The sequence below is a fragment of the Mirounga angustirostris genome, unplaced genomic scaffold (assembly GCF_029215605.1).
Source record: "Mirounga angustirostris isolate CCGP_5_RB_7025 unplaced genomic scaffold, mMirAng1.0.hap1 SCAF_3, whole genome shotgun sequence".
In the NCBI taxonomy this organism is placed as follows: Eukaryota; Metazoa; Chordata; class Mammalia; order Carnivora; family Phocidae; genus Mirounga; species Mirounga angustirostris.
In genome coordinates, this window is record NW_026991711.1 from 83,847,872 (window position 1) to 83,859,797 (window position 11,926).

General features: G+C 40.6%; 1 protein-coding gene across 5 annotated transcripts in view; it reads left to right on the forward strand.

Moving 5' to 3' along the window:
* Positions 1-11,598, forward strand: part of PLEKHB2 (pleckstrin homology domain containing B2) — a 77,234-nt gene extending 65,636 nt beyond the window's left edge. For all 5 annotated transcript variants that reach the window (XM_064586348.1, XM_064586347.1, XM_064586345.1 and 2 more), the window contains one exon: positions 9,389-11,598. In XM_064586348.1, coding sequence (XP_064442418.1) covers positions 9,389-9,502 — 114 coding nt within the window. In that variant the 3' untranslated portion in view covers positions 9,503-11,598. The remainder of the gene's footprint in view (positions 1-9,388) is intronic.
* The last annotated feature ends 328 nt before the right edge of the window (positions 11,599-11,926 follow it).

The following is an 11,926-nucleotide window of genomic DNA, read 5'->3' on the forward strand; positions in this document are numbered from 1 at the left end:
CAGCTTGCATTCCTACCAACAGTGTAGGAGGGTTCCCCTTTCTCCGCATCCCCGCCAACATCTGTCATTTCCTGACTTGTTAATTTTAGCCATTCTGACTGGTGTGAGGTGGTATCTCATTGAGGTTTTGATTTGGATTTCCCTGATGCCGAGCGATATTGAGCACTTTTTCATGTGTCTGTTGGCCATTTGGATGTCTTCTTTGGAAAAATGTCTGTTCATGTCTTCTGCCCTTTTCTTGATTGGATTCTTTGTTCTTTGGATGTTGAGTTTGGTAAGTTCTTTATAGATTTTGGATACTAGCCCTTTATCTGATACATCATTTGCAAATATCTTCTCCCATTCTGTCGGTTGTCTTTTGGTTTTGTTGACTGTTTCCTTTGCTTTGCAAAAGCTTTTTATCTTGATAAAGTCCCAATAGTTCATTTTTGCTCTTGCTTCCCTTGCCTTTGGCGATGTTTCTAGGAAGAAGTTGCTTTGGCTGAGGTCAGAGACGTTGCTGCCTGTGTTCTCCTTTAGGATTTTGATGGACTCCTGTCTCACATTGAGGTCGTTCAACCATTTTGAGTCTATTTTTGTGTGTGGTGTAAGGAAATGGTCCAGTTTCATTCTTCTGCATGTGGCTATCCAATTTTCCCAACACCATTTGTTGAAGAGACTGTCTTTTTTCCACTGGACATTCTTTCCTGCTTTGTCAAAGATGAGTTGACCATAGAGTTGAGGGTCCATTTCTGGGCTCTCTATTCTGTTCCATTGATCTATGTGTCTGTTTTTGTACCAGTACCATGCTGTCTTGGTGATGACAGCTTTGTAATAGAACTGGAAGTCTGGAACTGTGATGCCGCCAGCTTTGCTTTTCTTTTTCAACATTCCTCTGGCTATGCGGGGTCTTTTCTGGTTCCATACAAATTTTAGGATGATTTGTTCCATTTCTTTGAAAAAAGTGGTTGGTATTTTGATGGGGATTGCATTGAATGTGTAGATTGCTCTAGGTAGCATTGACATCTCCACAATATTTGTTCTTCCAGTCCATGAGCATGGAACGTTTTTCCATTTCTTTGTGTCTTCCTCAATTTCTTTCATGAGTATTTTATAGTTTTCTGAGTACAGATCCTTAGTCTCTTTGGTTAGATTTATTCCTAGGTATCTTATGGTTTTGGGTGCAATTGTAAATGGGATCGACTCCTTCATTTCTCTTTCTTCTGTCTTATTGTTGGTGTATAGGAATGCCACTGATTTCTGTGCATTGATTTTATATCCTGCCAGTTTACTGAATTCCTGTATGAGTTCTAGCAGTTTTGGGGTGGAGTCTTTGGGGTTTTCCACATAAAGTATCATATCATCTGCAAAGAGTGAGAGTTTGACTTCTTCTTTGCCGATTTGGATGCCTTTGATTTCTTTTTGTTGTCTGATTGCTGTGGCTAGGACTTCCAATACTATGTTGAATAGCAGTGGTGATAGTGGACATCGCTGCCGCGTTCCTGACCTTAGGGGGAAAGCTCTCAGTTTTTCCCCATTGAGAATGATATTTGCTGTAGGTTTTTCATAGATGGCTTTTATGATCTTGAGGTATATACGCTCTATGCCTATACTCTGAAGAGTTTTGATCAAGAAAGGATGCTGTACTTTGTCAAAAGCTTTTTCTGCATCTATTGAGAGGATCATATGATTCTTGTTCTTTCTTTTGTTAATGTATTGTATCACGTTCATTGATTTGCGGATGTTGAACCAACCTTGCAGCCCAGGGATAAATCCCACTTGGTCGTGATGAATAATCCTTTTAATGGACTGTTGGATCCTATTGGCTAGTATTTTGGTGAGAATTTTTGCATCCATGTTCATCAGGGATATTGGTCTGTAATTCTCCTTTTTGATGGGGTTTTTGTCAGGTTTGGGGTTCAAGGTAATGCTGGCCTCATAAAATGAGTTTGGAAGTTTTCCTTCCATTTCTATTTTTTGGAACAGTTTCAGAAGAATAGGTATTGATTCTTCTTGGAATGTTTGGTAGAATTCCCCTGGGAAGCCATCTGGCCCTGGGCTTTTGTTTTTTGGGAGATTTTTGATGACTGCTTCAATTTCCTTAGTGGTTATAGATCTGTTCAGGTTTTCTATTTCTTCCTGGTTCAGTTTTGGTAGTTGATACATCTCTAGGAATGCATCCATTTCTTCCAGGTTATCTAATTTGCTGGCATAGAGTTGCTCATAATATGTTCTTATAATTGTTTGTATTTCTTTGGTGTTGGTTGTGACCTTTCCTCTTTCATTCATGATTTTGTTGATTTGGGTCATTTCTCTTTTCTTTTTGATAAGTCTGGCCAGGGGTTTATCAATCTTGTTAATTCTTTCAAAGAACCAGCTCCTAGTTTCGTTGATCCGTTCTACTGTTCTTTTAGTTTCTATTTCATTGATTTCTGCTCTGATCTTTATTATTTCTCTTCTCCTGCTGGGTTTAGGCTTTATTTGCTGTTCTTTCTCCAGCTCCTTTAGGTGTAGGGTTAGGTTGTGTACTTGAGACCTTTCTTGTTTCTTGAGAAAGGCTTGTATTGCTATATACTTTCCTCTTAAGACTGCCTTTGCTGCAGCCCAAAGATTTTGAAGAGTTGTGTTTTCATTTTCATTGGTTTCCATGTATTTTTTTAATTCTTCTTTAATTTCCTGGTTGACCCATTCATTCTTCAGTAGGATGCTCTTTAGCCTCCATGTATTTGAGTTCTTTCCGACTTTCCTCTTGTGATTGAGTTCTAGTTTCAAAGCATTGTGGTCTGAAAATAGGCACAGAATGATCCCAGTCTTTTGGTACCGGTTGAGACCTGATTTATGACCTAGGATGTGATCGATTCTGGAGAATGTTCCATGGGCACTAGAGAAGAATGTGTATTCCATTGCTTTGGGATGGAATGTTCTGAATATGTCTGTGAAGTCCATTTGGTCCAGTGTGTCATTTAAAGTCTTTATTTCCTTGTTGATCTTTTGCTTAGACGATCTGTCCATTTCAGTGAGGGGGGTGTTAAAGTCCCCCACTATTATTGTATTGTTGTTGATGTGTTTCTTTGCTTTTGTTATTAATTGGCTTATATAATTGGCTGCTCCCATGTTAGGGGTATAGATATTTACAATTGTTAGATCTTCTTGTTGGATAGACCCTTTAAGTAGGATATAATGTCCTTCCTCAATTCTTATTACAGTCTTTGGTTTAAAATCTAATTTGTCTGATGTAAGGATTGCCACCCCAGCTTTCTTTTGGTGTCCATTAGCATGGTAAATGGTTTTCCACCCCCTCACTTTCAATCTGGGGGTATCTTTGGGTCTAAAATGAGTCTCTTGCAGACAGCATATCGATGGGTCTTGTTTTTTTATCCTTTGGATAGTCTGTGTCTTTTGATTGGGGCATTTAGCCCATTTACATTCAGGGTAACTATTGAAAGATAGGAATTTAGTGCCATTGTATTGCCTGGAAGGTGACTGTTACTGTCTATTGTCTGTGTTCCTTTCTGGTCTATGTTGCTTTTAGGCTCTCTCTTTGCTTAGAGGACCCCTTTCAAGATTTCTTGTAGGGCTGGTTTTGTGTTTGCAATTTCCTTTAGTTTTTGTTTGTCTTGGAAGCTTTTTATCTCTCCTTCAATTTTCAGTGACAGCCTAGCTGGATATAGTATTCTTGGCTGCATATTTTTCTCATTGAGTGTTCTGAATATATCATGCCAGTCCTTTCTGGCCTGCCAGGTCTCTGTGGATAGGTCTGTTGCCAATCTAATGTTTCTACCATTGTAGGTTACATATCTCTTCTCCCGAGCTGCTTTCAGGATTTTCTGTTTGTCTATGAGACTCGTACGTTTTACTATTAGATGTCGGGGTGTTGACCTATTTTTAATGATTTTGAGAGGGGTTCTCTCTGCTTCCTGGATTTTGATGCCTGTTTCCTTCCCCAAATTACGGAAGTTCTGTGCTATAATTTGCTCCGATATACCTTCTGCCCCTCTTTCTCTTTCTTCTTCTTCTGGGATCCCAATTATTCTAATGTTGTTTTGTCTTATGGTATCGTTTATCTCTCGAATTCTGCCCTCGTGATCCAGTAGTTGTTTATCTCTCTTTTTCTCAGCTTCTTTATTTTCCATCCTTTGGTCTTCTATATTACTGATTCTCTCTTCTGCCTCATTTATCCTAGCAGTTAGTGCCCCCATTTTTGATTGCACCTCATTAATAGCCTTTTTGATTTCTACTTGGTTAGATTTTAGTTCTTTTACTTCTCCAGAAAGGGTTTCTCTAATAACTTCCATATTTTTTTCAAGCCTAAGTAGTATCTTTAAAGTGATGATTCTGAACTCTAGGTCTGACATCATACTAATGTCCGTATTGAGTAGGTCCCTGGCAGTTGGTACTACCTCTTGTTCTTTTTGTTGAGATGATTTTTTCTATCTTGTCATTTTGTGCAGAGGAGAATAGATTAATGAGAGAACAAAATGCTAGCAGAGTAACAATGTCCCCAGAAAATATACTCTAAACAAATCAGAAAGGACCTGAAGCAGTGGAAAAAGAAACTGAAAGAGAGAAAAAAGAAAAAGAAAAAAAAGAAAAAGAAAAAGATAAAGATAAAAACAAACAAAAACAAACAAAACAGAACAACAACAACAAAAAAAACAGAATGTGATCAAATATGATCAGGCTGGTATATAGATCAGTGCCACACACTAGATTTGGGTTGTATTTTGGTCTTTTAGAAGAACGTGCCTCCCAAAATTTTAAAGAAAGAAAAACTTATCTATGTACAAAAATAAGGTTTGATATGATGAAGGGATGGAGTATGCCTGTAAAGATGGAAATTATAAATAATTTTATAAAAGGAATTGATAAGAAGTTGTTTGAAAAAAGAAAGAAGAGGATTTAAAAAAAGAAAAAAAAAAGGGAGAGAATGTCATCAGGCAGGGGAGTAGAAAAAACCATATACTAGAGATTTAGGGTATATTTTGATCTGTTAGAAGAAACTATCTCAAAATTTTAAAGAGAGAACAACTTATATATATATGCCAAACATACGGGTAACTACTATGAAGTGATAGAATATGACTCTAAAAATGAAAAATAAAAACATTTTTTTAAAAAAAGGGATTGATAAGATGTTGGTTGAAAAAGGGAAAAAGAAAAACTCAAAAAAAAAAAAAAAGAAAAAGAAAAGACAGTTAAAAAAAAATTAACTTTGAAAGACTAAAGAATCATGGTAAAAAAGCCATGAATTCTATGTGCAGTATTCCCCTAGCGCTAGAGTTCTGCCGTTCTCATTGATCGGTAAACTTGGTCTTGGCTGGCTGTTCTTGCTGATCTTCTGGGGAGGGGCCTGTTGCCGTGGTTTCCAAATGTCTTTGCCGTAGGCGGAATTGCCCCGCCCTTGCCCCCTCCCGGCTACATAATCTGCTCGGGTTTGCTCTCCGGGGCTTTTGTTCCCTGCGAGCTTTCCGTACAGCTTTGGAGTCGGAGAGTGAAAATGGCGGCCTCCCAGTCTCTGCCCTGGAGGAGCCGAGAACTCCGGGCCCTGCTCCTCAGTGAGCCCCCAGAGAAAAGCCGTCAGTCACTCCCGTCTCCCCGGTCTCCGGCCGTACTCCGTGCTCACCTGGCCTGTGACCGCGCGTTTCTATCTCTCGCACCCGACCCCCGGTGGAGTCTCCAAACCCAGCAGATCCCTGCGGTGCACTCCCGCGCTGCTCCTCCCAGGGGAGGAAGGTGAGTCTCCCCAGATCTGCCGCTTGTTGGGTCCCTGCTGGAGGAGCAGTGGCCCTACTGTGCCGCGGATCACGGTTTATAAGAACCCCGAGCTGAGAGCCCGCGCCTGGGCTCCGCCTCTGCAGCCGGCTTCCCTGCTCCATTACCTGTGAGCTCTGCCACACTCAGGCACCCCCGGTCTTTCTGTGACCCGAGGGTCCTGAGACCACACTGTCCCGGAGGGTTCCACCCCCCGCTTAGCCACCAGAGTGACGTCCCTCGGTGGAGCAGACTTTTAAAAGTTCTGATTTTGTGCTCCGTGGCTCTATCACTTGCCAGAAGCGGCCGACGGAGGCCCCTCCTCCGCCGTCTATCCTCCCGAATATCGCCTCGGATTCACTTCTCCACACGTCCTACCTTCCAGAAAGTGGTCGCTTTTCTGATGAGATAGTTGTTTCTATTCTTTTCTTTGATCTCCTTTTGAGTTTGTAGGTGTTCAGAATGGTTTGATCCCTATCCAGCTGAATTCCTGAGAGGAGACGAAATCCAGGTCTCCTACTCCTCCGCCATCTTGCTCCGCCCCCGGTAGATATTACTTTAAACATCTAATGATTTTCTTTTTCATTCCTGTTAAATATGTTTTAGAATACATTTTTTATTTGTGTTTATTAAGTTAATATGTAAAGGGGTATAGACATTTATATTTCTTTTGATACCATTGAAATTTATAAAAGTTCTCAAACATGCGGAAGTAGGGACAGTAGTTTAATAAACTGTCATTTGTCCATTACCAGCTTCAGTCACTACATCATGCCTGATTTTCTTTCACCTCCATCTCCTTTCCTTATCTCTGGATGGTTTTGAGGGAAATTTGGACTTTATATCATGTCGTCTGAAAGATGACAATAAATCTTAATACCATTTACCCAGTTGATTCTCAGAACAGTTTACCAGTTTCTAACACCACTAGGAGTTCATGAAACACTGGTTTCTCAGTTGTCCTGAAAGATTTCCTATTGTTGTTAGCTCTAAAAGTTTTTAGGTCTAAATTGGATTGTCAGGTGGCTTTAGTTTACTTTTCTCTGATGACTGGTGAAGATAAACATGGTATGATTGTTTATAAATTTGATTTCTTTGCCCATTTATCTTGGAGTTGGTGGTGGGTTTTTAAGCCCTAGACTAACCAAGCCATGAGAGCTAGCCTCTTTCTTATTCAGCTGCCAGACTTCCAGAATGGGGTAATCTCAGCTGTTTCTTACTGTTCAGAAGAGCTGAAGTTTTGCAGAAGTACTTGTGAAGGGAATTTCTGTAAATCAGATTCTGTCTTTGCCGTTGACTTGCCTCATAGGAAAAGAGATAGATAGCACTCTCAGTGGGCATCCTCAAGATACTGCTGCAAATGGCAGAGTCTGTAGGTCGTCCTTCAGCATTAGCATTATGACCAGCTAGCAGGTGTACTTGCTCTGGAGGGGCGAGTTGGTTTGTGGTCATTCCACAGTAGTGTTGTGCTGATAACCATACTGGAGCTCCTCAGTCAGCTCTTCTAGACACCCCGGTGCTTTGCCAACTTCATGACATACTGCCTTCCATTGTTCATAGACATCCTCATCCTGTGTAGAGCAGGTTAAATAAAGGCCTTCTCTCTCTCTCTCTCTTTTTTTTTTTCCAAAGATTTTACTTTTAATCTCCACACCCAACGTGGGGCTTGAAGTAAAGACCCCAAGACCAAGAGTCCCATGCTGTACTGACTGAGCCAGCCAGGTGCTCCAAGGCCTTCTCTGTAATATGATTGGATCTAGTGGTCACTCAGCCAATTTAACAAATACAAAGGGTGCTGTGTACACACTATAAGTATTCTGTTTTGATTTACCCACATTAGTGGACAGTTGTTCAACTGTCTTTTGATATATAGACTCTAGGTCTTTGCTTTGAGTTGGCTCCTTTGGTTGGAGTTTTCTGTCTTGTAGAGATTGTACTCATGATGCATTTTTGCCCTGCAGTTTCCCTTGGCAAGTACAAATGAGAAGGCCAGATTTTGTGATTCTTCAAAATTTATTCAGTTACTTGCTTTAATAGTAATTTGTAAATGTTACCTGCCTTTTTTTAGTCTTCCCTGAAGTATCTAATTTAGTTACCCTGGGGAAATAATATCTGTCTGTTTCACATTCACATTTTGACCATTTATGTAAAGCTTAGTTAAATTATTAGGTAATTACAATAAATACAACTTGGAAATGTCCCCAACTGACTTGGGTAAGGACTTCCCTCCTTGGTAGGAGCAGAGGTGAGCACGAGCTACAGGAGAGGGCTCTCCTGGTCATGTGGTATGGGAGTCCCTTGGTGTAACCTACTGAGGGGAATGCAGATTTAGATCGTCTAAGGGATCTTTTAATTAAGTCAGCTTACTAGTTTCTACTATCCTACATTTCATAGTTACAGTTGCCTAATTGAAAACTTTTAACTTTCAAGGCTGTGAAAGTAAATATTACAGTTCACCAATTTTGAGATTTAAACATTGTGGTAAAAGATTGTTGACTTCCAGTGCTGTTACCTGTACTTGATCAGCCCTTAGGTTTATAATGGTCTCATTCTACTCCTCTGTGGCTTTGGGTTTTTTTCTCTCCTATCCTTCTCCGTCTGTTTGAGACATTAGTGGTTATGAGTGCACACTTTGTAGCCCAATGCCTGGGTTTGCATGCCCTTAACAGCCTCTAACCCCTGTGTGCCTCACTTTTGCCCATTGGTAAAATGGGGATAATAATAAATTCAATTCACAAGGATATTGTGAGGATTAAGTGAGTCAGTACATGTAAATGCTTGTAGTACTGTAAATGCTTAGAGTGATGAGCATTTATAAATCTTATTTTGCTGTTGGTTTTCACCTACATGTATACATTACTGTTGGATTAGTTTCTAGCTCCCATAGGTCTGAATTGTTAAGGGAACAGCAGGTCAGGGAGGAAAGTTAACGTTATTTATATTTGAGTAATTTTAAAGCTCATTAGCTGTTAGACAATGTAGCTGTGAAGTACAGAAGATGTTCTCTTTGTTCAGTGATATATTTCCAGTTGTAAACTTTAATGATGCAAATTAAATGTTAAATGTGTTTAAAGTTTGCTTTTTAGAAGTTTTTCCCTCTAAGTATTTTCCCCCATAAGGACATGATTAAAAATGAAGAGCAAATTGTATTTTCGGATTTAAGGTTTAATTTAAAAATGGTTTGCATGAATATCAAGAAACTAATTAGCTTTCAAATGGGTTTTACATTTTTAGCTTTAGGTACAGATTCTTGGCTCTCGCCTTGTCTGTAGGCTCTGTGTCTCTCCCACGCTATCCCCCATCTACCTGTCATACTAATGAGCATGATGTGGAAGGCAGAAGTGGACATTGGAAGCTGGAGCTTACAGCTTCATGAGGATCCTGCTGTTTGCAGTGGTTGGGGCTTTGGATCTTGGAAAGTTGAGCACCTTGATTTCCTCTTGGTATAGTCTTAGAAACTGTCACCTGAGCCTTTGGTGGAGGAGAGCTGGGGAGCAACCACTCAGCCACCCCACATACCTCTCCAGAGGAAGACAGCAGGAGGGATGCACATGCAGGGAGATGTGGCCTTTACCATTCTCAGGACACACTGTCTTTCTGAGGGAATGTTGGACTTAAACTGCTCCTTACAACGTCTGCTTTTGTACTTCTTTTTTAGGACTTTATGGACAACAGCCTGCCAACCAAGTCATCATTCGGGAGCGGTATCGAGACAGCGACAGTGATCTGGCACTGGGCATGCTGGCTGGGGCAGCCACGGGCATGGCCTTAGGGTCTCTGTTCTGGGTCTTCTAGAGTCCTTCAGATCTGGATATGCATAGCTTCTGATGCCCTGTGTGCAATACTATAATTTGCAGGGTGTTTTCTGTTGGTGATAAATGTTAATAATAGTTTGAATAGTTCTTTTGAAAGTGGTGACATCATAGTTATAACTAATCCATACACGTACTGTAGAGAAGGCTTCTGATTTCTGTTTAGCTAAAACATGACTCTGGGGCACTGGCTCATTCCAGGAGTTTGTTTATAGAACTCTTGGAATACCTTATTTTGAACATACCTATTTTGAACATACCTGTTTTGAAAGGCGTTTTCTTTTCAGTTAGGTGTAGTGCTTAAGGGACAGTTTACTTTAGTGTTATAATAGTATGGTGATGTATGAGTGAGTTATGTGGCAAGGAGAACTGCAGCTTCTTTCTGTTTAATATCAAACTTTCAAGCCTCAGATCAGAACTGGCTGCATGTAACTTCAGGAATTATGAGCTGGTAAGCTCTCAGGAACTTCCCTGAGGCAGTGGGGTTGGTATTCCCACAATCTATGGGGCCAGTGACTGCTCAGGATGGTGGGGGAGGGGCAGCCCTCCCTCCCCCTCCCCCCCCCTTAAAATGATGCTTCTTCATTTTATTCTTTGTTTTCTTGGTAGCGATACTTGGAAAATATCCCACATTAGGAATTGACTTGAGCCTCAAAGTTTTAGGGCTTTATCCTTTAAAACTTGAAGAAGGCAAAACAGTTACAAGTATGTGGAGATAGATTTGCTTTATTCAGAGACATTATGTTTTTAGTGTCTGCTTTGAGTATTTTTATTGCCACCTCAGCCTATTTACAGCTTATTTTTCTACCTGTTGAGAAAGTGCTATTAGAAGAATGGTGAGGAAAATGGAATGAGAGCCATACTTACAGTGTTACTGTGTTAGGCCTCCAGAGATTGCACTGTGCAGAGGATGCTCTTTCCCAACCTTCTGAAGGCTGTTAAAAAGCAGGTGTCCTGTTTTGTGCAGGACTGGGGCACTGTGGCTGTCCCCAAGCACTAGGGTGCATGGAGCCCTGGTGGTGGCATAGTGAGGGCTCTTGGACCATGGCTGTGGGGGAGACTCAGGTTAGAGATGGGAAATGAAGCCTAAGGACTTGAATGACTTGCTGTCAAGATATTAGTGAACCTGACCAGGGCGCCAGCTTTGTTTTTATTCCTGACTCAGGTGTCACAGAGAAGCTTAAACATTTAATTTTGAGCCCCAGCTATGTGTGAAGCTCTGGAAAACCCATAATCCTGCACTTCTCTTATTTATGTGAATTTTTAAAGCTTCTAATTAGTCCAGTTTTCTGTCCTGCATGCTTTAAAAAATGTACTTCTACCAAGGCAATTTAGCACAGTAGTAGTGCCTGTTCTCACACTCCGTGTGGCCCTGTTTCCACAAAATACGCAGACATAGTTGAGCCTGGAAATTCACTGTTGCCAGTGACTTGATGCTGATATGAAATGCATAGTAGTTATAAAGATGGGCTGAGATACTTCATTTCCCTGGTCCAACTTCCAAAGATGTTAACTCTGTGATCACCTCAATTTATGTAATCCTAAATCAACAAGTTAGATGAGGTGGAAGGAACTTGTTCATGTGTGAGTAAGCATTCCGCGTTCATATGTACTTCTGTATAATGTACCTGGAAGAAGTTGGCCACTGACATTGCACACATGCCGATCTGATTTTTCTTTTAATTCCTGGAGTGCACTTCGGGTCATAGTAAAGAGAAGGAAGAGAGCAGTGGCTGTGTTTCAGATGATCATCCTGAAACAGGCCAGGCCCCAAGACCTGGATCATAAGGAGACGTTCCTGTGTTTGAGACAAATGTCCCAACTTTATTTTCTACATCAGTTATGATCCTGTTTCATTTTTCTTTCTCCTTCCCAAGTTTATGTAGACAGAGGCTTGGAATGCAGGTCCATTTTTTTCCCCCTAGAATTGATCTATTTTCTGATTGCTTCCCTGTCTCTTGTATTCTCTTGTGTCCACAGAACCTGTTTTTCCCTATATATGCAAATTGTATGTTTATAAGTGAAAATGTTAATACATTAAATGATTAACCATAAAGCATGTTTCATTGTGACTTTTTTTTTTAATTTATTTGAACTAAAAAATAAAACCCAGCTTACCCCATTTCTCCCACTCCCCACCCCCCACTTTGGCAACCACCAATCTTTTTTTTCCGGTTATTTTACAGTAACATACTGTCAGCTATTTCTGCTGCATCATGGGCAATAAGAATGGCACTTACTGAGAATGCCCTAAGTGCTGGGGAATGCGTTACCACATCAGAAAACAATGACTCATTAAAGTCTTGAAGTAACTGTAAGGCAGGTATCATCCAGGCTATACTGGATGAAACTGAGGCTCAGAAGTTAAATACTTGTCTCAGGAG